Source organism: Camelus dromedarius, chromosome 29, assembly GCF_036321535.1.
Source record: "Camelus dromedarius isolate mCamDro1 chromosome 29, mCamDro1.pat, whole genome shotgun sequence".
Lineage (NCBI taxonomy): Eukaryota > Metazoa > Chordata > Mammalia > Artiodactyla > Camelidae > Camelus > Camelus dromedarius.
This window is the reverse complement of record NC_087464.1, coordinates 1,597,876-1,623,469: the sequence shown is the minus strand read 5'-3', so window position 1 is coordinate 1,623,469 and position 25,594 is coordinate 1,597,876. Positions and strand designations below refer to the sequence as shown.

Sequence of the window (25,594 nt, the reverse complement as noted above, 5' to 3'; positions counted from 1 at the left end):
AGTGTCCCAGTCACTCATATACATATGTATATCCGTTTTCATATTCTTCTTCATTAAAGGTTATTACAAGATATTGACTGTATTTCCCTGGGCTATACAGGAGAAACTTTTAACAAATCCATACTTTAAAATCCCTCTTATATCTAGTGGCTAACATTTGCAAATCTCAAACTCTCAAATTTATCCCTTCCCACCCCTCCTCCCCAGTAACTGTAAGACTGTTTACTGTGTCTGAGAGTCTGTTTCTGTTTTGTAGATGAGTTTATAGTATCCCTTTTTTTCTTTTGTTTTAGATTCCACATACGATGTCCCCTTTTCTGATGGTACAAAAATATCCAAATCACCATGAAGAAACAAGTGAGTGCTGTGATGAATGGACACTCCTGAAGATTCTGGCGGAGTAGTTGAAGACCACTCCCGGATACGGTCTCGCCCAGTCCAGGCCCTGGCAGGAGGCCTCCTTCTTAGGATCTGCGTTTAGGATAAGCTTAAGTCCCTTCTCACACTGGAGCCAAACTTTAAAATAACATTTTATCCTGTGCTAAATACAGCTTCAGACATTCCATGATCACGCCAGGGGTCCATGTGATTCGTTGATCTGCCGTGAAACGTTCATGGAGCAGGTCTGCAGCTGGCACCAGATGTGCAAGGGATGAGGTGGGGAGAGAAGACTGGGGGCCTGTGCTCATCCCGGAGCAGTGTCAGGACCACAGGAGGGATGGCTCCAGACCCCAAAGTGGCCCACGCACAGGAGCGGCTGCAAATACCCAGGGGCCACTCGGGCTCCGGCACCAAAAGACTCAGAGGTTGCCTGCCCCAAAGTGTGGGAATACCGTTCAGTTCTGCTCGGGGAAGGAGAGGTGTGGCCATCAGGAGGTTGCCCCTTCCTCCCCAGAGTGCGATACCTGACATGCAAAAGGGACTCCGAAAATGTAATTAAGATTATGGCCCTTAAAATAGAGAGATTAGCCTGAATTATTCAGATGGGCCCAATCTAACCTAGGAGACCTTGAAAATAGAGAACTTTCTCCAGCTGGAAGCAGAAAAGAAAATGAGAAAGATGGGAGTGGGGGAAATGGGGGAAGGACACAGATACATATATGCTTCTGTAAGAATAAAACACTGTTGAAATTAGAAAAAAAAAAAAAAAAAAGAAAGAAAGATGCGGCAGAAGTTGAAAACCAGACAGATTTGAAGCGCAGGAAGACCTGGGTTCGCCCTTGACTGAGGGGACTGCAGCCTCTGGGAGCAAAGACGCCAGCCAGCTAGACAACGGGGCCTCAGTCCGACAACCACAAGGAACCATGGGCAGCAACCTCAATCAGTCTGGGGACAGATTTACGCCTAGTGTCTCCAAAAGGGAACACAGCCCAACTGGACCCTTGCTGCAGCCTCCTCAGACCCTCAGCAAGGAACCCAGCCGAGCCCCACTGCACCCAGACGTCCCACTGTCCCTCCCACTATGAGGCAATCTTTGCGTGTTGTCTTAGGTGGCGGTGTTTGTGGTCATTTGTTACGGCAGCAATCCTAACTCCTCTAGGAGGTAACAGGGAGCATTTCAGAGGGGGCTTGCATTTGAATTGGGCCTCAAAGAATGAGGAGGAAGTTCTCAGGCAAAGGCTTGAAGCATGACTCAGGTGTTTTGAGAAGGGCCGGCTAGGTGAGTGGGACTCAAGTCCTGGAAAGAATGGAGACACACACTCAATTCCTGGCACGTGCTAAGCTGGAGATGGAGGAGAGGACTGTCATTCTTAACGCTGCCACCATCATCTGCCTGTCACCTTATGGTTACCGGAAGGTCCACCTGGTGATGGACGGGAAGCAGATCAGAGTCAAGCCATTAAAGGAGTTTGACCTTTACCCTTTAGGTAATGAGAAATAGAAGCGATTTCTAGGTTACAAAGTGACATATTTCTGAAACCCCGCTTAAGCGGCAGGATGAGGAATAAAAGACGGATTTGAGAGGAGAGAGGGAAGAGGGGGAACGTAGTTGGAGTCCCCTGCACTGGTCTCCGTTCCCTTAAGGGCAGCCTGGGAGTGAAACGCCAGGAGGCGCTACCTGCCCTCCACCAGCCACTGAAACCCATCTCAGCATCTCCTCTAGGCCACGCCAGACTCCTGGCATGTCCACAGCAGCGAAGATGCTCTGACACCACCTGGTCCAGTCTGTGTCCCTGCAGTTAAGAGGGTGGGAAAGGAGTGCAGTTCCTCACCACCCTGCTCCCACCTGGTTTCCTGGCCCTTCCCGAGCTTCCTTCAGACACACTTGCAAGGTCCACACAGGGCACTGCAGCGTTAGCCTGGGTTGTGCCCAGTGTCCCCGCGTGATGAGTGATGAGTGCCCAGTGGGGATGGACCGCGGTCCATGGTCTCCTGTAGCCAGCCCACCGGGGATGCTGGGCCGTGCAGATGGACCAAGAGAACAGCGTACTCACTGGGGAGAGGCTTCTCAGGGACTCGCGCTTGGGCAAGGAGCAGAGCACTGACAGAACAACACTAGAGCTTTGTTCTTTTTTTTTTAATTCACTGGAGGGAAAAATTCAAATGGGGCTTGGATCTTGAAAGTACTAAGAATGGTAGACCTTTCTAAGAGTTTGCAACTAGCCTTCTATTTCTGTTCTTTTTGTTACCTTGTCCTCGAATGTTTAGCTGCAAGACTCTCATAACAGAAAACTATTTTTTCTTGTTTTGAGGATCGATGAAGCATCCGGTGGTTTGGAGACTGAGTCACGTGGGAGGAGCAGCCTGACAGTTAAATGAAGGTGTGGCTGAAACAGGACAGCAAAGGAAAGGCCAGCCACGCAGCAGGCACAGCAGGTCCCCTGCAGAGACCCCCGGGGCTGTGCGCGTGCTGGGGTCCCGGGAAGCAGCCACTCTCCCTAAGAACCTGCTTCGGAAGCTGTGGTCAGCTCGCTCCTAAGGCAAAAAGGAGGCGAGTGTGATGGGGTCAGAAGAGCTGGCTTTTACACTGAAGAGAGTTGAAAGCAAGACTGGAGCAGAAAGAAGCCTCTGTTTGTTTAACTTTTTTTACTTTATTGCATTGGAGGGGGTAGAGGTAATTAGGTTTATTTATTTGTTTTTTAATGGAGGTACTAGGGGTTGAACCGGTACCTTGTGTATGCTAAGCACGCGCTCTACAACTGAGCTTTACCCTCCCCCTCTCTTCTTCTATTTTTTATCCCTCTGTCCCCCGCCCCCCACCTCCCGCACCTTCCTTGGTGCCTTATGCCACAGGGAGTGAGCTGGATGGTGAGGGATGGAGTTGAGGGTCTTCCTGCAGAGGGAGCCAACCAGGGCAAGCCTGTTGACTTAGTTATTTTAGGATGGAGGTGCACATGTGGGACATCCCACCACATTCCTGATTTTTCCATCATGGCAGAAAACATACTAGGTTATCACTTAAAGAGATTTAATAAATCGAGACCACTTATCAAATTAGCTCAATTAGATTTAATTTAACTTTTGTTTGTTTTGTTTTTGCTTTTTGGGGGGGAGGTAATTAGGGTTATTTATTTGATGGAGGCACTGGGGATTGAACCCAGGACCTCGTGTATGCTAAGCACACCCTCTACCACTGAGCTCTACCCAGCCCCGCCACCCAATTAGATTTAATTTAAATGTCCAACATTTAAACAGGGTTACTTAAATGGTGAGCTAATATGTTTAAAAATAAAATTTATCTTAAGTTGAGTCAGAAAATAACCAAAGGGGGAAGATGCTTGTTTTTTTTTAAGTCATAATGTAGAATTTATTCTTCTTAATGGTAACCGATTTTCTACATATTAATTCAACCCTCAGAAGACTGAAATTGTTTTCCTGAAGGCAGAAAAGAGAGGAAGCACTATTTAGCTCTGAAAATCTCTATATTCTATGTAGCAGTACACGAAGTACAACACTGCCATGGGGGAGGGCCCAGTCCTCCACTCGGGAAGGGGTGCGTCTCACTGGAAAGCACACGAAGGCTCTGGGTCCTTCCTCCTGGGTGTGTGTGCAAAGCCCCACCGCACACCTGCCCCGGACCGTGCCCTGTGCTCCTGCCATAAGAGATGGTTGTTGCTAAGTAACGGGGGTCTAGCAGGTGAGAGCTTCAAACTGTCAGCAAATACAGCTTTTAAAGTATCACACATTGCCCTTTATGCATGTTTTAAAATACATGTCAACAATACCATCTCTCTTTCTAGTTATCAAAAATACCATATGCAAAGCTCCTTTTGTCCAGATCTGGGGGGACGGGGAGGGGACAGTTCAGTGGAAGAGCACATGTTTAGCAAGCATGAGGTCCTGGGCTCAATCCCCAGTACCTCTATCAGAAGAAAGAAAGAGAGAGAGAAAGAGAGAGAGAAAAAAAAGAAAGAAAGAAGGAAAGAAGGAAAGAAGGAAAGAGGGAAGGGGAGGGGAGGGGAGAGAAGGAAGGAAGGAAGGAAGAAAGGAAAGAAAGAAAGAAAAGAAAAGAAAAGAAAAGAAAAGAAAAGAAAAGAAAAGAAAAGAAAAGAAAGAAAGAAAGAAAGAAAGAGAGAGAAAGGAAAGAAAGAAAGAGAAAGGAAGAAAGGAAGGAAGAAAGGAAGGAAGGAAGGAAGAGAAAGAGAGAGAGAAAGAGAGAGAAAGGAAAGAAAGAGAAAGGAAGAAAGGAAGGAAGAAAGGAAGGAAGGAAGAAAGAAGGAATGAAGGAAGGAAAGAAAGAAAGAAAGGAAGGAAGGAAGGAAGGAAGAAAGAAGGAAAGAAGGAAGGAAAGAAGGAAAGAAAGAAGGAAAGAAAGAAAGAAGGAAGGAAAGAAAGAAGGAAAGAAAGAAAGAAAAGAAAGCAAGAAAGCAAAATCTAGAGGCTGATAATGACTGTATAGAACAGAAACATTAAATAAAGAAATGTCTTTTCTTAAAGGAGTACTTTGTATCACGTTTACTAGGTTGGACTTTGATGGTTCTAATGACTCAGTGTCTCACCCGACTTTATAAAAAGGTGTGTTTATGAACTGTCCCCTCTTCCCTCTAGGACAGTGAGAAAACGCATGGGTGCAGTGGGACCTAACTGATGACAAACACCACTCATTCGTGGACGTGCATTCTCTGAGCACTTCCCACGTCCCAGCCAGGGCGCACACATTTTGGTGGATGCAGAGAACAGGGGGTGCCTAGGAGAGAGGGCACGGTGGCCCCGTGAAATGCGACCAGCACAGGGCGTGCGCCCTGGAGGCTGGGAGAACAGGGGCAAGACCCGCGTCCTGGAGCGGGGAGTGACAGAGGTGGGACGGGAACAAGCAGTAGGAAAATGAGGACAACATCATGGAGAAGGCGCCCGGCTCAGGTCTTGAAGGAGGGGAAGACGTGGAGGACAAGAGAGGGTTCTGGGAAGAGAGACTCAAAGGCCAGGAGACCATGAGGTGTGTGGTGATTCCAGGAAGCCGCAGGGAGAGTGAGGACACCAGAAGGAAGGTCAACTGAGCGTTGAGTTGATTTTTCAAGATTTGCTGACAAATCTGTGTAAATCAGTATCCTGTCTTCCCTCGTCCCTTGTGGCCAGTTTGGGGCATTTGGGAAAGGACTTGAGGAGGGTGGGGTCTAAGTCTGTGCCCTTGGATTGTCATAAAGGAAACCCACTTGAGGGAAGCCAAACTCAGCGTCATCAGTGTTTACAAAAGCGGGGTGCTCCCGGTGCTCTGACACCGTGGCTGCCGTGTGGCTGTTTGCCACGGTCCCATCACTCCATTTCAGAGCGAGTGAACAGCTCCGATGACTCAGTCACGCTGAAAGGAAGCCATTCGAGCAATCTAGTTCGGCTGCTTATGACACAGTTTTATGTCTGCATTGTTTTCATTTAAACATGAAACCCATGTGTAGAAAATTTCCACCAAAATTACTAGAAGGTGGGTTTTCTTTCCCTGAAAGAATGAAAGACTATCAAAATCTGTTAAACCGTAGAAACTGAACATTGTAAACAAATATTTCCAGAAAAGATGATACTCTTTCCCTATCTAGAATTTAACTCTTAAAACAGATGGAGGTGATTGAGAGTGAAACACACAACTGAAATGCCCTGTGTAGAATGGCAGGTGAGGACGTGTGATTTCTGAAGCATTTCATGGATCCTCCTTATTCTGGGGACTTTGTCTCATATCCAGGATAATTAGCCTCATTGATTTCCACAAGGTTTTTCTTCCTGCCCTGTAACCTGGACACATGCAAACATTCAAAGATGACAAACATCTCGTGTGGAATGCATCCCAGAGGGACTCGCTTTTTTCAAGAATCTGTCACCAGACTGGCACATTGGTGATGTCTCATTTCCTCCTTACCTTCAAGCTTCAAAATAAGTAAAATACTCTAGTTTTAGGAAAATACGATGTGTCATACGAGGAATGATGTCAAGCCTGCGGCACTGAATCCTTGGCAAGAATGATGACTTTCTGCCACTTCATGAAATTCAAATACCATTTGGTCAATTTGTGAAATATCACAAGGCTTGTAACCATAGTACCTGCATTGCAACCAAGGACTAAGTCTTGGGTACAGAAGCAACTGAGGAACAAACAGAGGTTAAGCATGCGTAAATTAAGGTCAAGATTTTCATCACACTGCCAGTCTGAAGGGAAATTAAGTGACCGTGTGATGATGAATTAAGTACTAAGTTAAAACAGAGTTCAGCCACTAAGTGTCAGGAAGACCTACTCCTGGTTTGACAGTGGGGTCAGCAGTGCCGTGGTCCCAAAGGCAGCTGCTGGTGGCATAGGTCGTCTTGGTGGCTGACAGGGCCCCTGAGGACACTGCCCTGACATCCTGTTCAGGACACAAGGACAGTGGTCTCAGGAGAGACAATGACAGCCCCAGCCCTTCCTGTCACCCAGGGTCCATCAATCCAAGGACAGCTGCAGCCCCCAAGCCTCGGGGCTCCCGTGTAGGACAGAGGGGCTCTCTGAGGCCATTGCTGGCTGCACTGACACACAGCCCCGAGACACAGCCCCGAGACACAGCCCCGAGAGTGAATAAGTGAATAATTGTAATTACAAAGGACTCCAGAAGCTGCTGGCCTGTGCCGTTCTGCATTAAATTTGTGATTCTTTTCTCACTTTCTTTTCATTCATCTGTACCATCTGACAAAAAAAAAAAAAAAAAAAAAAAACCCAAAACACCAAACAAACAAAAGAAAATTTTAAAACAGGGAGGGTATAGCTGAGTGGTAGAGCACGTACCTAGCACGCACAGGGTCCTGGGTTCAATGCCCAGCACCTCCATCCAAATAAACAAATACCTACTTAGCTCCCCCCAAACAAACAAAAAAACCACACATCTGTGCCACGTGGTATGAACTTTTGGGAGGTTCATCTCTACTTTAAAATTATCACTGAATTCTTAGGAGTAGTCAGCCACAAATCTTCCTGTTTATCTTTGAGAGCATCAAATATGCATTTACAACTAGCAGACGTGCAGGTGGATGTTAACGTCAAACCGTCAGGGCTGATATCTACAATTACAGGTTTTTTAAAATGTGAGTATGTTACAGGCTTTAACAAAACTGCTGGGGAAACAAGGAAGTTTTCAGAAAAACAATCAAAAATGGACTCACGAATTTCCCTCTGCATCTGATTTATAACATATTATAATGTATATTTCTACAAGCTGCTTAATTTTCTCTGTGGATATATAGAGGTTTGGGTGTTGTCTCTTTTTGTTTTAAAATATAAGCTTCACATACAAAAAGGTATTTCTGTAGCACAACAATTCGACCTTTCTAAAAGAGTTTCATTTAGAAGAAAAGAAATAAATTGGTAATCCGTTTAAATAATGAGGGAATTTGGAAGAGCAGTACCGTATGTGCATGTGTCTGTGTGATGGAAACAATAATGATACGATGAATTCCAGTTGCCTTGGAAACAGCATGACCGAAGCATATTGTGTATTCATAGTAAGAGGTGGGCCTATTTAGAAACATACCAGTATAGTACAAAGTCTACTTTCCAGGAAGAAATTCCTATCATGTTGCCTGTGGAAGCCTGATTTTATTCACAGATTCTGGTTTCTCCGACCAGCTCTATGTACGTTTTGCTGAAAGGATGGGAACTACTTAGAGCCATTCATTCATTCATGAACGTCTAGGGACCTATTCTGGGGCCACGGACACAACACTGCTCCAGGGTGGTGCTTTGTTCCTGCAGAGCTCCGAGCCGGCCACGCACCAAGAGCCCCACAAAGAACAAGGAAACCTTATGGGCTTGAGAAATAGTAAGTTTAGCAAGAAGAATTTAAAAGTAAAGAAATGGAAGGACCAGCCCAGCAGGGAGATGGGTGGAAGCGTATTTCTGAGGACTTGAAAGGAAGCAAGAGATAGAAAGATAAAGTTTTATAGAAACAATAGTGTGCTGTCACTGAGGTACTGTTTATAATCGTAATAACATATTGCTTTTATTTTAAAAAACTACACTGAAACGACATCAAATTGCAAAGTTAGTAGTTGGAAGGGTGTAGAGAGTAAGCTGAGGTGGGCTGGAGGGGGACCTAACTGATGCCCTCCTCTGGGTACGGAGCCCATGGGACCTAGAGCAGGGTCTGCTGGCCCTGGCATCCTGCTGAACACATCCACGGGAGCCCTGGGACAGCCACTGCTCCTGCCCTGCACTGGGGACCATGGCGGCCAGCCAGAGGATGGACAGGAGAAGGGCTGCGGCATGCTGGGTAATCACATGTGTAACTGGACACTAAAGGAATACTACAATGCTGTGAAAAATACTTTTTTAAAAAATGGAGGTACTGGGAATTGAACCCAGGACCTTGTGCATGCTAGACATGGACACTACCACTGAGATATATTCTCCCCCTGGTGAAAAATGTTTTTGTCTGTCAAGTTTAGGTCCCAGGCCCCAGAGTTTCATTCATTCTGATCTTCACATGTCTTTTTCTTTTCATAGGAAACTGGGAAGCTCTTGGCTTCTCCAACTTCTGCACTGATTTTGGTTTTATATCCAACTTGGTGACTTGCAGAGGCAACACTGCAGGCTGTGACCCACAAGCCCACATGCCTGAGACCCAAAGGTCATGCAGCTGGAGCATCTGATGAGCTGCAGGGGCAGGGGGTCCGGGAAAGGTGGGGTGGGGGGCCCAGAAGGGGAGGCCTACCCGGTTGCTTTCACTCTTTGAACGGTCATTCTTCGCCTTGGCGGTCTTTTCTGCAAGCTTCTTCTGCCTTTGAGGGCCTCTTCCAAAGAAAATGTAGTTGACGAAGGCGTACTCCAGAAGGGCCAGAAACACAAAGACAAAGCAGCCCATGAGGTACATGTCAATGGCTTTGACATAGGGGATTTTGGGCAGCGTCTCCCGAAGGTGCGTGTTGATCGTCGTCATGGTCAGCACGGTGGTGATTCCTGTAAGAGAAATGGAAGGGTGAGAGGCTGCACCTCCTCCCCCAGGTCCTCACCTCTCACTCTCCTTTATTTTCTCAAACAGCTTGAAGTCGTTGGAAATAATGGACTGAATATTATTGGGTGATCAACTATATTCAATACCTTATAGTAAAACCTATAATGAAAAAGAATATGAAAAGGAATATATGTATGTATATGTATGACTGAAACATTATGCTGAACCCCAGAAATTGACACCTTGTAACTGACTATACTGAAAACTGACCATACTACAAACATGATGCTACACACAAGAAACTGACATACGTAAACTGACTATGCTTCAATAAAAAAATGCAATAGAATACAAAATGCATTGTGTGGTCTGCAGGTCACACCACAGGCAGGGAGCTGACTTCTCTTAAGCCCAGGGCAACACCTCCCAGCACATCTGGCCCATGGATGAGGAAGGGTTGGGGCAAAGCAGAGGCTGCTCTGCCTGAAAGCTGGAGGAAATAAAAATAAACCCATAGTTTATCATAAAACACTACATGTCTGGATGAGAAGTTCCAGGAAGAATGAATCTATGAAGAATCTAAGAATGTAAGGCATGATGGGAGAGGCAAGGCCATGAGTGGGGATCCGTGATCCTGCCCATCAGAAGAAAACGGCTCTTCCTGTTAGCTAGTTAAATAAGTGAGAGCCCCAGGCAGACAGATGGAGTGTGCCCGCCTCCAGCATAGAGGGGCTTTACCTCCTCTAAGTGAGTGCCAGCAAGAAACTCGTTAGGACCTGACAGCCATGACTGCATGGGAGCGACAAGGACCTAACTGGACGTAACCCAGTGCTCATTGTGATATCGTTAGCATTGTGGTTTAGGACCCACCCACCCCTGGTTTTTTCTGTGTGCTTCATGGGTAAGGACATGTGCAAAAGGGGACAGACATGACTAAGCCCTCCAGGGACAAGAGCCATCAATCAATCAAGAGACCACCTCTAAGTGAGGGTCTAAGAGAAGGGGCAAAGAGCACTGCCATCTGCCCTCGGATCAGCCCGCCGCCAGTTCTTGCAGGTGTACTTTGGCTCTATTAATAAAATCTTTAAAATCTTTCACAACACAGCACTTAAGTCTCCTGTCTGAATTCTTCTCTTTCAGGTAAGACAAGAACCGAGGTCTTTTTCCTTTCCCCCTTTGGGGTGACACTGCCACGAGGCCATATGAAGCAAGGGGAATGAGGCAATGACTTAAAACCATTCAGGACATGATCCAGCCCTGAGTGCAAAGACGGGGAATGTCTGAGTGAAGCCTCTGGGGACAGATGACCTCACAGAGTGACTTCCCTTCTCAACTAAGACAGAGGGTACATAATATGCTCAGGACAGGTCAAGGGTTAATGATTTGACTCAAAGCACGGCATCTTACCATGCTCTCGGGCAACTGATCAGATCCTAGGGTTTTTTTCCTTTTCATGTCATTATTTTGAATTCTCTAGATAGTATCGTGTGAATAATCTCATTTTTCCCTAATGGAGCTAAGTTTTATCTCTAACAACAAGCAAGGAACAAACTTTGTAATTCTCCCGTAGCACTGGGCATGTTCTTGGTGAACAAAGATTCCACATCGATGACCTGAAGCCACAGAGAGCAGAGGACACGCTGGCTGGTGACGTGACCGGAGCTTTTTGAGCTGAGTGAAGCCACACACACGTGGAGGAATGGGCTGTACCACTCACTTCTTGGTGGGATGGGCATTACTGAAGCTGGCCTGTTCTTTCTGACACAGTATTTTTGAAATATTAAGATGCCTCCCCAAAGCAAGGCAGCTCCAAAGAGTCAGCTCTTTTCTACCCAGGCAGCTCATGCCATGGAATGCGATTACTCACGTGCCTTCCAGGACCCAAAGGAGAGGGTCACTGCTAGTCAGGCCTTCCCTCAAAAAGGTGAGAGCCTCAGCCATGGTCCTTTGGTCACAGTAACTCAAAAAACCAATGATGTCACCAAGACCAGAAGATCATGCAGGCCCAAGAGGTTGAATCCCCCTCTTCGCACAGTCTCACCAGACCATTTCTCCAACTCCCCAGACCCCCACCCAACTCTCCAGGAGAGAGGGTGGGTTTATTAAGCATCTTTGATGCCCTCTGGATTCCCATACCACCCTTGGAGGAGCGCCAGGCCGCAGAGCTTCCCGCACTCACGCCCCCCTGGAGAAGATGTAACCGAGCAGGACCCCATGGGGCCTTCCCGGGACAGACCCCTCCGCCACATCCTCTGCTGCAGCTCCTCTCTGAAGGACCCAGATACTAGTATCTCATGTAGATTTCCTGAGTTTTTCACATGCTGAAAGCCACCACCAAAAGGAAGACATTAACTGCTTGATTGAGAGCACGTGGCCCCCAGACCTTCTGGCACCCGGGGGTTGACAGTGTTAATGCCCTGTGACCCCAACATCAACCAATCAGAGGACTGTGCGCCAGCTCATCAGGTGCCCTGCGACACCCCCTCCCTCACCTGCCTTTAAGTATGCTTTGCTGAAACCCTTCGGGGAGTTCGGGGTTTTCTTGGGCACGAGCCACCCCGTCCTCCTTGCTCGGCCCTGCAGTAAACCTTTCTCTGCTCCAAACTCTGACGTTTCAGTTTGTTTGGCCTCATGGTGCAGCGGGTGCACGAACTTGCCCTCGGTAACAAAGAGGCAAGAAGGCCAGGCTTCTGTCCTCAAACACGTGCTCCCTCCACCCGGCTCTGACCTGCTGTAAAAGAGGAGGGAAGTGCAGAATGGAACTGTCTTTACCTCTGACTGCCAACAATGTCCACTGATGGAATCTAAGGAAATCGGTATTTTAAGAGTCCCCTTTAATATAAAATTCCTGTGCACCTGGGGATTTTTAAAATTTGAAAATGGCAATGCGATCATCACAGTTTACAAAGACAAGCAAAACACCATGCAGATGCTACAAAATTAGGTGCTCTCTCAGCCTTCAAAAATTTTGTAATGTTGTTGCCACAACTTATTTTTGTTTTTCCTTCCAAATGGACTTTGGAGAGTGCCCTGCCTTAGTCACTGCTTTTGGCTCTCCAGTTGACTATTCTGAGTGAGTATGTGTTAACACAAGCCTCAGGAGATGTCCCCAGGAAATGGGCTAAAGGAACACAGGGTAGGGACAGCCAGCACACGGAACGGGCGCTCATCCTGGTGCATGTGGCCGTGGGGACAATGGGCAGGGACGCTGGCCTCAGGCCCATCACCCCCGGCTCCAGGAGTCCCTGAGGAGTAAGGCTTGGCGGTGACTCTTTCCAGGGTAGGCTCATGAGACCTCTCAGCTTAGAAGACCACACATTCACTGATGCTTGGTACCCTACTTCCTATCCAGATAACTGGACTGTGGTGGACAGCAGGGGTTCACAGCCTGGACAGTAGGACCACACAGCCCAGCCAGAAAGCCCAGCTGTGCCACGTCCCAGCAGCACGACCTGAGCGAGCCTTGATGGGTCCACAAAGCTGCTGTGAAGTTTAAACACAGCAGTGACTGGATCATGGTAACTGGCATCGTTAACACTCACGACAAATGTGATCATCGCCAGCATTACAGAAAAATACGCTCTCTGATAGTCTCCAGTTTCTTGGCAGGAGACCCAGTCCTGGCAGCACTGCCTTGAACTTCCGATCTCCAAGGGAACCCTGTCGGACTGCAGAGCGGGAGACGGCTAAGTGGTGCCCTTCTGCGTTCTTTGAACATTTACCAACCAGTTAAGTCTTGATAATTATTAGCCTCAGTTTATTTCTCATTAATATTATGTTAATGAAATATTATATTTGAAAAGCTGTGTTTATAATAAAAATATAATTTATACCATTTAATCAAAAGATAGTTTTTCTTCTTTATGATCAAGATAATGTGGCCTAAGTGATTTTAGTATAAATTTCCACTTCCAGAAGGATCAATATTATTATTCACTGATAAGTGGACTTCAGGGGTTTTGAGGAAACCGTGAAGACCGTGTAATTACAACTCCCAACTTTGCAGTCTGGTAGCTTCCAACACGAATGGTTAACAGAGGTAGAGGGCAGACCCTGGGCAGCAGAAGCATGAAATGCTGAAGCACACGGGGCATCTGCGCAGCACAGCTGGGTGAAGAGCCAGCGTCTCCCTTCTCAACAGAGAGACAATCGTGGACAACTCCAGGCCTGACAGAGCCCGTGCTAGAGGGACCATGCCCCGGGGTCTTCACTGAGCCTCCCTCCGTGCAGACCTGCATCACGCAGACCTCATCTCAGACCTCGTTTAGAAGCCGGGAGCTCTCACCACTGTGCAGCCAATCAGGATGAAGGCAAACAGCACTCTTAGCCTTTCAAAGCCTTTCAGCAAGACATGGGAGTGGGGCTGGGGGAGGGGGAGTTCTCCAGTCAAAGCCCTCCAAACCAGGGCTATATCCCCTCCAAAAACCACTGAGCACATTGGCATCTTAAAGATTCAGAGAGACCCCTCAATCAGAATAACCAATAATAACTCTCTGCTATGATTTAAAAAAAAAAAACCATCATTTTTACAACCAAATAACGCTTCTGTGTAACACATGTCTATTGACACTGTAGGAATCACCTGTCGTGGTTAAGGGAGGGGGCCCTGGAGTCAAATTGGATTAAAATCTCTCTTCTGACACTTAATCTTACAAGGCTTTGTATCAGCTCTGACTCACTTTCTGACCTCACTTTCCCGCTCTGTAAAATGGGAACAGTAACACTGCCTACCGTGCTTTGGATTGCCTGCATGATGGATAAGGTAACCACCCTCACCGCCCTGCAGAGAACCTGGCCCCTCGGTATTTGGTAAGTTTCAGCCTTAATGATGATTGCTGTTGTTACTCTGGGTTCATGATACACTTTCCCTTCACCAACTGGAGTCGTCCAGCGGGTACTCCCCAAGTTGTGCACAGACCCAGGCTCAGGGACCGTGCCTTGTGGGGGAAGAACCTGGGACAGAGGGAGTGAGAGTGCTGGCATCCCACATTCACAGCTGGGCCTGTGGGACTTCTTTCTGGCCAGACACTGCAGCTCAAAGATCACAGCTTCCTAGACCTCCTGGCCTCAGGTCCACCCCGATACTGGTAGTCACCCATTCACTACTGCCTTCACGTCTTCCTCCCAGACTTCTGACATCAGTCAGAACCCGGCACACCTCCAGCAGTAATGCCTTAGCAACCCTGGGCATGATGTGGGAAGCTCCATGAAGATGACGGCAGGACCCCCAGGCAGGGCCACTACCGTCCTGCCAGCACCATTTGGTTCCCTGGCCCAGCAGCATTATATCACTTTTTAAACTCTGAAACAGTTTACTTCTAGGAAAGCGGAACTTACCCCTAAGATTCTATTGGTTCTCTAAAGTAACTCCTGATTGGTCCATTTGTGGTGCTTCATTTACCTGGAGCTCATTCCTGATGGGTCCATTTCTCTCACACCTGATTGGTCCATTTCTACAAAGCTTGTTCCTAATTAGTCACCTTTGTTATATCTTATTTGTATATGATGTTACAAAATGTTGCAAAGTGTAGACTGGCAGCCTATAAAAGCCTCTGTAAACCTACAGACGGGGTCCAAAGCTTGGAGTGTTAACTCCTCTGGGCCTGCTGGCTTAATAAACCTGAGCTCTCCAACCTCCAAGTGCTGCTTGGTCTCTCGCTTGGATCCAGGTTGCTGTCACAACTGAGCTGTAACACTGAGCTGTAACACACTTTTCTACAATAGGCAGACCATCTCTTTGTCCCAGCAAAACTACAGAAGGATGATTTAGGTTTATAGTAATCATGCCATGTTGTTAAGAAAAAGTGGAATCTACTTTTATACACTATAATGAGGTTGTGTCCACTATAACCCACTCCAGCTGGATCATTTTTTTAATATTGTGGGAGACAGTGTTTTACAATTAAGGAGCTATAGAGTCTGTATTATCTAGAAAATCGAGAAATTCACATTTTCAGTACATCACACTTCCAGTGATGCCAGATAATTATGGTTCTTTGGTACTTGTAATTCTGTGATTACCTCAAAATGACGGATTCTCTGAGGCAGATTCACTGAAAGCTCACAGAACATCAACTTCTGATCTTCGTTATTTTTTTTTTAAAGAGGGGTGATGGGGTGGTAATTAGGTTTATTTATTTATTTTTTTTAGTGGAGGTACAGGGGATTGAACCCAGGACCTTGTGCTTGCCAGGCACGTGCTCTACCACTGAGCTACACCCTCCCTTTTGGGTTTCTGATCTTTAATTCAGGCCTCTTACAGGTTCGGGGAGGGGGGTCTCAGAAATTCTGCACTTGTGGATTTTATACAGTCTTTTTCTTAAAGAGACCCCTCTGATGTTGTATTAGCTAACAGTTCCACAAAATTTGGGTCTGCCCCTGCAAATTCATTTTAGCTCTGAACTTTCTGGGTGAGAAGAGAAAACAGCTGGACAAAGAGTAATCTAGTAATATTAATAACATCAGCAAGAAAAAAAAGCAAAACCTACAGCAAACACCAATGTTACAAGGTAACATGTGCGGGCTGTAAAAAACCCTGAAGGTTTTTTTTTGGGAGAAAGCTTACCATACCCATTAGATGTAGATTAATGATTAATACAGCACTTTCGATTTTTTAATACTCTATTCTTCTTACAGTGTTTTGATATTCACCGAACACCTTAAAAATAGGTATCCAGGTCACCATGGTACGTTACTTCACGAGGAAAAAAAATCTGATCTTGAATCTGCGCAAGTCATGTATCTGTGGGTCTAAACCAGGCATCCAGTCCACACGTGTATACACATTCCCCTGGAAGCAAAATGCTAATCAACTTCACTTCCTGGGAAAACACAGTAAATAGAAAGAGGAAGAAACAGGAGCAACTGGATCCCCGATTCTTAAGCTTCTCTGTGGGGTGCCCAGCAAATGTGTTGTAATTCTTTCCCATCAATTCTGAAAGGTATTATTGATGATTTCACTTCCAGGAAATAAACTCAACCCTACCCAAAGAAGGGATGGGCTGGACAACTGCTCCTCACTCTGCACTTACTAAAATGTACTTAAATGATTATTTTGTCCATGAAGGTTCATAACAATTAATTCAGTAGAGAAGACTGTTTTCTAAAAATCTAAGCCTTCCCTTAATTATCAAAAAATACTAGAAATAATACTGTAACACACAATACACACTGTACATCAGCTAACAGTCCAGCTGTCAAATGACCAGTGACCAGAAAAGGTCACTAGAACTCTTGGGATTCTCTCAGCATCTAATAACGTATTTGAATGCTCATTAATTTGTGTAATTCCAATTATATGGTATAACATTTGACTTTTTCTGACTTAAAAAAGAATGCACAATTAATCAAGTCTTCTTTCTGGGCCACATAATAATTTTGAACAGGAGATGTTAATCCTTGCTTTAAAATTAGTATCAAAAATAGTTTTATTATGCAAATATTCAGCAAGCATATTTTCCCTTTCGTGGGCATGAAAGTTCCCATTTGAGCCTTCTAATTAAATACGCATCAAGGGAGTCATGCATGAAATTAGTGTTTCAAGATAAAAAGTGGCTCTGTGGGCAAGACTGGTGTCATGAGGTCAGAAAAGCCGTGTTGAAATAAACTTCCCATTTCAGGTATCATTTTCAAAGAGCACGTACCAAGGGCAACTCTGGCCGCAGATGCATCGTAATTGATCCAGAAGGACACCCAGGAGAGAATCGTAATGAGGATGGAGGGCATGTAGGTCTGGAGAATGAAGTAGCCAATGTTTCTCTTCAGCCGGAAGCTCAGAGAGAGCCGAGGGTAGGCACCTGCGGGGAACAGACAGGGTTACGCTGCGGGGCGGACGCGGCGGCGGGCGAGAGCTCGCAGGGCTGCCCTGCTCAACGGCAGGCGCCGGGCAAGCCCAGGACGCGGGGCGGGGTCCACAGCCATGCAACCTGCCTCCCTCCGTCTGCCGGACGGTCTTCACAGAGAAACCGGCAGAGGAATGATTTGCAGTCGGCGCATGAGGTCACGACGAGGCTTCTCTTCTAAGGTGAGATGCTGAGAACTACCCCCGAGAAAACTTAGGGAAAGCTTTTCGCTTCGCCTAGGGAACAGTGCCAGCTATCCTGTTTATTTTTCAGTTAATGGTCCCCTTCCTCCCCACTGCAGATCCGGGAGATGGCGCTGAAAACGATTTTCACCAGGGGATGCCCTGTCGGTCCACCTAGAGCGACACCGCGCACAGCTGTCGAGGCGCCGACCCGGGACCAACCCGGGCGGCTCGGGGACACCCCGAGAGCGGGAGAGGCTCGCAGGCAGCCGCGAACTCCGACATGCTCTGCTCGCACCACAGAAAAGGCACAGAGGCACTGCGGGCGGCGGAGAAGCACCCGGTCCACCTCCTTGTGCTCGAATCCCAGTGCCGATCCCCTCATGCGCGCACCTCTGCACCCACCGCCACCGCCACCGCTGCGGAGCAGAAAACAGCCCGCTGACTCACACCACGTGCACTTACACATTTGCCTCTGAAGTTTTATTTTGTTTTTCTTCTTGGAGCGAGGCCAGTGGGGCCTCTGTTTCCTCCTGTTCTTCCTGTCCGTTTCCATAGTCCACCTTACCAGTTTCAAATGTCACAGCTCTGAATTTTCTGGACACAAATGAAGCGGCTGGAAGGTCAGCCTTCTCTGATCATCAGCTTCCTTGTCTCCCCCTCCTCCCTTCACTGACAGATGGTACCCTCTTCCTGAGATTGCTCCACGGAAAGTTTCAGGAAACCTCGCTTTTCTTTTCTTGAGGGGAGGGGGTGCCGGGGGAAAGGTAATTAGGTTTTACTTATTTTTTTTTTTTTAATGGAGATACTGGGGATTGAACCCGGGACCCTCGTGCCTGCTAAGCAAGCACTCTACCTACCTTCCCTCGCCTCCTCGACCCCACTTGTCTTGATCTCCTCCTGCTCCAGGCCTGACAGGTTCCTAGCCCCTCCTGCCCCCAAACGTATGCATTTCCCTGACTTCACATCCCTCTCTGTCCTTATATTCTGTCCCCTTGTCAATCCGATTCTCTGGTCTGACTACTTTTTCTATGTAGAAGATTAAAGACTTTAATCTCTGGGCTCCTACTTTAGCATCAACCAGATTTTTAGCCAAAATTATATAAAAGGGAAAAGTAATCACCTAGTAGACCCAGCATTTAAAAGCTGACAACCTGGCAATTTCCTCCAATTCTTTGTGTGCCTGTGTGTGTGTGTGCAGTTTGTTTTTTGGTTTTTTTTACACAGCTCTGATCCAATGCATATAACATAGTGTCACTAGAGCATAAACATTTTCATGCTTATTACAAATTACTTATGAGTACAATTTTAAACTTGTCCTAATTTTCCGTCAAATACATCCATATGGATTCTGTAGTTTATAAACACATCTTCCTGAATGCTATACATTTAGGTAATTTACATTTTTACAAAACTTAAAGTAATACTCTTAGGAGTATCTCTGAGCAGAGACCCTTTGTTATGGTTAGACTTCTTTCCTTAGGATGAGTGGGCGAAAAGAGGAATTGCCAAGCCAATGGTAAAGGCTTTTGCCACACATTCCCAAGTTACTTTGCAAAAGACCCACACCCACACCCACACCCACTCCCCCCCCCACACCCACGCCCACCCACCCCCACACCGGTGTACACGCTACTAGGCGCACTTTACGGAAGTGCCTATCTCATTTGGTAAACCTAACCATATGACGTAATATTTCTTAAAAAAAACTTTTCAATTTCCTTGGGAAAAAATGTATCCTTTCGATCACTTTCTTTCACTGATTACCTCCTAAATGTTCGTTTTCCCCCTGTTAAATATTTAATCTTAGAATCTAATTATATTATTCATTCATTTTTCTCAATTTCTGTTCCTCTTACTGCTTTTACTGTTCATGTAAGTTCCTTTGATACTGACCCTTGCTTGTGTTCTTTGCAAGTATTTTCCTAGTTATTTGTCTAGAAACTTACATACCAGGTTAGATGGGGAGCATGGAAACACTTAAGTTTTTGTACTTAGCTGACTCTGTCCATTTCATTTCTTTTTCCCCCATGATATTTAAAGTTTAAAATTTTTAGGCTCAGATAAGTTCACAATAGAGAGCTAACCACAAACCTATTTTGATGGCTGGCAATTATTTCTGTGGTTGATATGAAGTCAATGTGCACATTGGTTCTTGTTCCACAAACAACTAACCAATTTTTCCAGCTCATCTATTTTTCCAACCAATTTCCATTCATCTATGAAATGAAGCTTCCCTTGACGAAGATTTGATACACTCTGTTGTTTTATATCACATTCCATGTCCATGTGGGTCACAGACATGGTGTGCTCACAAGCCAGGTCCAAGCCCCATCATGGCCTCGACACCTGCAGGTCCCTGGCCCCACATGCCATCCACATATTTCAGAAGCACAGTCATCCAGTGTTCAATATTTTCTATTTTCCCAGAAAGGTCAAAATATTCGCCCAGGAATTTTAGTTTCTCCAAAAGATCTTCCCAAGTTAACTTTAGCATTTTATTTCCCACCATGTCTCTGCATTAAACGTAACATTTTCTAGCCAAGAAGTGTCCTTATCACCTCAAAATAATTGTCCATATTACCTGCCCCTGCTGTCTCACACCTACTCTTCTCCCCTTAAAAATGTCTTCCCTTATCCATTCTTCAAGGCCTTGGTCAAATGCCACGTCTTCCATAAATCCTTTCTTCTTCCCTCCAATTGTAAATAATTACCCTCTTCAGTTATTTTCTTTCTCTTTAGAATCATAATTATTCATGTTTACCAAGGTCAGAACTTCCTTAGTAAGCTGTACAAACCCCTAGGCAGAGTCTGCGAAGCACTGTATTTCCCATACACTGTAAAACCCAGCTAAACGTCTACACCACCTTTGGTTATTAATAACCGCACCTGTGTGCTGAAAGAATGAAAACTGGAATATTGGGTTTATTTATGGGACTCCTTAGCAAGTTTAATACTCAAAACAGTAACTGTATTAACTTTTAGTTTGAAATGCCTTGGCAACTTCAACATCCTCACTGAAGTAAATTCAATATTGGATCTTAGTTTGCAATTTCATGGCAATCTCAAGCCTTACCCATCACTTAGCATTTGTGACCCTATGCTCCAGCCATTTGTCACAATATCCACTCCCCTCAAATCTCAGTTTCTCTACAAGGAAGATTATTTTTCTTTCTCGTGCTACACAGCCACTTAGCTTCCTGCATGTAGAACAGCGCTGGACATCGTGGGAGAAGTACCACACATACTTCCCCCCACACTCCACTGTCCAGAGCAAGTCTCATTGTCAGTCTTCACGTCACCAGATAGCAGAGCCTAGTCCTCTCCCAGGGAAGGGCAGCAAGTAATTTTTGAGGAATAATGCAATCTCCCGTGTTCCCCCACTTTCCATTTTCTGAGTCAACTTTCTTAACATTTTCCAAAGTGCATCTTCTTCAGGGAACCTGTTCCCGACAGAGGCCAATATTGATACCCATGCAATGGAGTCCAGTGGATGCTCTTGTGGGAGTCCTTGCCCCGGGCAACATGGGGCCAATGATATGACTGCAGAGTCAAGCATTTGGAAGGTCATTAGTGACCTTGAGGAAGGGAATACTACTCAGACTGCAAAACTACCTTAACCTTTGGGAATTCACCAAGATACTCACTACGATGGAACTTAGAATTAAGAAAACATACCATTTTCTTGTGCGTTTGTTTAGTAAATACATTCTGGTTCTTGAACGTGAAATACCACTTCAGATCAACAAAATTTTTAGGCATTCACCATGTGCTCCCCCACCCCCATCCCAATCTCACAATCCCACAGGTAGGACTGGTGGCGGGGCGGGGAGACAACAAAGATGAGTCAGAGGAGAGTCTATGCTCTCAACTAGCTCCTAACGTGTCAGGGACAGACTCATACAGACCTGGCCTTGGTAGACCAGCGGTAAGGGCTACACCGAATATTCTAGGGCACAGGATTTAGTGACACGGGAGAGGCTTCCTGGTACCTGAATTGAGCTACTCCTGGTTAAATAAGAGTCTTTACAGGAAGGGAAGCAGAAGAAGCTCCAAGGCAAAGGATCCAACAAGGCCATATGAAGAAAAGGCTTCCGAGATGCCATGAGGTAGAGGCCTCAGGATGTTCTCAAACACGAGAGTCGTCAGAGGTGGCGAGACCGGTTCTTCCTGGCAAAGGCTTTTTCCATCCGATGTGCACCTTGGAGAGCATGTACAGTCTTCTGGAAGCTCTGTTAGACAGAGCCCTCACACAGCTGCCGCAGAGGTCATGCTGCAAGCTGTATCTAAGGAGGAAACTCCCCAAATGGTCATCAGTAGTGGCTGAGAACTTAAAGTTGAGAAGTGGCGAGTCAGCTGCACCAAGACATAACCTTCAAAAGAGCAACAGAAGCTTCAGAATGACAAGAGCAAGGCCCAGGAGCCCCGAGGGCCACGTGCCAGCGCAGCTGCGGGCAGGCTCCCCAGGACCTGCCGGGCCGACGGACGAAGGTGCAGTCCCCGAACACGAGTGCACCGTTCCGGTTCAGGGCTTCCTTGGCAAAGCTCTCTACTGAAGGTGCTGATCTCAACTCTTTCTCTCCAGATCCACTGAAAGTTGTGGCCAGAAACGGGGCCCTGGCTCTCTCACCCAGCCTAAATTAATTGCAGTCTCTGAGGCATTCGTATTGTTGAAGGACTCATAAAAATGCGGACACGGAGAACCATGTCACCTTTGCGGAGAGATAAGACCTACTCAAATGTGTCTATAAAGTGACAAGCTGATACTTCAGCAACTGCAGGAGAGCTGGCCTGTGCACAGACATCTGTCCTTCAAGGAGGCCACCGTGGGGTTCTTCCATGATGGTCTTGAGCTCAGTGCTGCTCTTAGGGTCTTTATCATACTGTCTCATCCATTTATCATCCACCTTAATAACTTTATAATACAACCTAACGTTCAGAATGCTGTTCCTAATTTTCCCACCCCCATTACTAGTCACCTTAATTAAGATATGTTCACAAATTCCATAAAGGAAAGAGGAGATACATGAAATAGGAAAGAGAGAACAAGGAAAAACAAAACTGGAGTTTAAGATTGTATCAAACAGGCAATGACTCTCTCATCTTTCACAGTAAAGCCAGAATGTTGTATCCTGTGACCCTCTCCTATGACCCTGGAGCAAAGGGCAAGGGCATCTGAGCGAGCCAAGTTCAGTCTCAGGATTTACTTGGGATATTCCTTCAGAAAGCTGACTACTTCACAGATCCTCAGTTTCCTTTTATGTAAAATTGGAGCAAAACTATCATAGGTGAAAGGAGAAAAAAATATAGATAAATGGTACTCCATCCATTACAAACTATTATTCTCCAAAGGGAACCACAAGAAAATGAAACCACAATGCATAGAATGGGAGAAAATATTTGCAAATCATGTATCTGATAAGGAATTTGTACCTAGAACATACAAAGAAGGTTTACAAAAAATACAAACAACCCACTTTAGAAATGGGCAAAGGATCTGAATAGATAGTTTTCTAAAGAAGATAAGACTCATGTCCAGTAAGCACATAGAAGATGCTCAATATCTTACTCACAAGGAGAAGGCAAGTCAAAACCACAATGAGACACCACTTCCTACTCATCAGGATGATTACAACCCAAAAGACAAGCAGTAACACATGGTGGTAAGGATGTGGATAAATCAGAATTCTCTTGTACTGCTTGTGGGAACATTAAATGGTGCAGCCACTTTGGAAAACAGTTCAGCAGTTCCTCCAAAGGTTAAACATAGTTACTATGTGACCCAGCTATTATGATCCTAGGTACATGCCTCATAGAAATGAAAACATACGTCCACAGAAAACTGTGTGCGTGAATGCTCACAGCAGCCTTATTCCTGACAGCCAAAAGGTGTGAACAGCCCAACTGATGAATGGTTAAGCAAGACATGATATATACATACAATGGAATATTATCCAGCAATAAAAAAGGAATGAAGTATTGATTCATGCCACAACATGGGTGAACCTTGAGAACATCATGCCAAGGAAAAGAAGCCAGTCACAGAGGACCACATATTGTATGATTCCATTCATCTGAAATGTACAGAATAAGCAAATCCATAGAGTCAGAAAGCATATTAGTGGTCGCCCAGGGAGACAGGTTAAGGGAAATGGGGAATGACTGCTACTGGGTTCAGGGTTTCTTTCTGAGGTGATGAAATTTCTGAAATTGACTGTGGTCATGATTACACAACTCTGTAAAGACATTAAAAAGCCACTGAATTATATACTTGAAATGGTTTAATTTTATGGTACATTAACTGTATTTCAATAACTCTGTTATAAGAAGAATACCTACTACATGTATTTTACTGGAAACTAAATGGCTTAATTTATTCATATCAAGTAGCAAACATACTATCTGGCCCAAAATACACACTCAGTAAAGGTAAGTTCTGTCTTCCTTCCCCTTTTCTCATTCTATGGTGCCTTCTGTGCTCAGACTTCTGTAATCTAAGCTTTTTTACATTGAGCATATTTTATAAATAACACAACTGGAAATCTTAAGAGCAATTCCAAAAGATGAAGGTAGACAAGAATTATTTTTGCAAATGGGGTTTGAAGCAATGAGTTTCTGAAGAAATGTGGCATCTATAGTGAGATGTATTTCATAGATCAAGAGCCCTTAAAGGAGAATTATTTTATAGCAACAAGATGAGATAGTTAAGCTGAGAGTAAGTTTGCTGTCGTTCTGCCGTTTCAGACTAAGGGACTAGGGGTAGTATTTGACTAGAAAGCACAGGTGGATTGTCTCTAAGGATCCTTCTAACAGAAGCCAATGGGGGAAGAAAAGAATAGGGATTTGTCCCTAGAATTTAAAAGACAATGAGCTACAGATGATAATTCCTTCTTTAACATTTCACTTAACATTGTCTCTAGACCAAAAGTAAATGTTATTTATAGAACCCAATGAGCAATAATTTGATCAGAGGGCTTCAGTTTAGAAAAAAAACTAAAGCATGGAGTTCACAGATGGAATCTAGAGAAAATTAAATGTATGTATTAACAGTGTGACATGCGGACATTTAAAAAAATTTGTAATTTGTTTCATAATCATAATCGAAGAGCGGAATAGTATTTTTAAAGTTGATTTTGAAGAATGGAAAATTCACATATCCTAAAAGAAATGTTTCACCATCATTCACTTTTAGATCCTTTTTCTTTCTTCTGATCTTGGCAGAATTACTTTGAAATGAAGTCATAATATATCAGTTCAAATATATCCAGAAAAAGAAAAAGAGAAATAAAAAACCACATAATTAAAGAAGTATATTAAGTAATCAGTTCTCCATGAATTTGTCAAAAATTGCAGTCTTTCAGCTCAAAGAAAACTAAAAAGTTAGAAATAAATTTCAGATTTTGCACAAGTCTGTATATGTCTAATTTTGTGGGTTGGCAGAATATACAATCAAGACCAGTACAAAAGCTGAAGTCCCAATGCAGGGATGCTGGGTCCACAGTGATATGTGAAGGGCTCTTTGATGGTTAGCTGGGTATACTTGCTGAGGTAAAAGTCACACAGTATTTCTTTTAATCTAATCCCCTTACTATCTGCTATTCAAGTACTCTGCTCACATTTTCACAGCTTCTTATTGTTGCAACCAAGGACTCAGATGTCCTGACTTTGAGCTTTACAGCACTTTCCTCAATAGCACAGTATTCTGGGTAAGTGTTTCCTTTCTATAATGTTACCAGAAAAACACAGAATTAAATGATTTGTATTTTCTGAAATGTGATCATAAAAATGTACCCCAAATTTCCTTCTTTTTTTTTTACTCTCATGTAACTAATAGTCCAAGCTAAGTAATAATTAAATGTCAAAACAACTGTAAATTTTTCTAACAAAATAAAGAGGAGTGAAAAATAAGCCATGGTATGTGAATACTGTGGAATAGGTAACCGTTCTACTAGAAACAACTAGCAAAAATGGACAAAATGTAAACACACCTCCTTCAAGGCACTGGACAGATAACCAGCCCATAAAAAGCTGGGCCAAGGCTTGGGAGATGAACTGCAGAGAGGTGAGCCCCATCTTTCAGGTAGCTCTAGTTTCTAGAACAGAAAGATGAGAAGCTGAATAGAACATCTGACAGGCTCACGGAGAGAAAAAAAAAAGGAGCAAAAACTGGAGAGAGACACCACCAAGTGAGGATTCCAAAGAGCTCTGTCCAAGACATAAAGACTAA

The 25,594-nt window shown here is 45.0% G+C and overlaps 1 protein-coding gene and 1 non-coding gene across 3 annotated transcripts in view; both read right to left on the bottom strand.

Moving 5' to 3' along the window:
• GABRB3 (gamma-aminobutyric acid type A receptor subunit beta3) overlaps positions 1-25,594 on the bottom strand; it is a 222,140-nt gene that overhangs the window by 2,497 nt on the left and 194,049 nt on the right. For both annotated transcript variants that reach the window (XM_031440437.2, XM_031440436.2), the window contains exons 7-8: positions 16,988-17,140; positions 9,105-9,349 (exon numbers count right to left, since the gene is read on the bottom strand). In XM_031440437.2, the coding sequence (XP_031296297.1) occupies positions 9,105-9,349; positions 16,988-17,140 (398 nt within the window). The remainder of the gene's footprint in view (positions 1-9,104; positions 9,350-16,987; positions 17,141-25,594) is intronic.
• On the bottom strand, positions 15,496-15,568 carry TRNAA-GGC (transfer RNA alanine (anticodon GGC)). The gene has a single exon. It is a non-coding gene; the product is annotated as a tRNA-Ala (tRNA).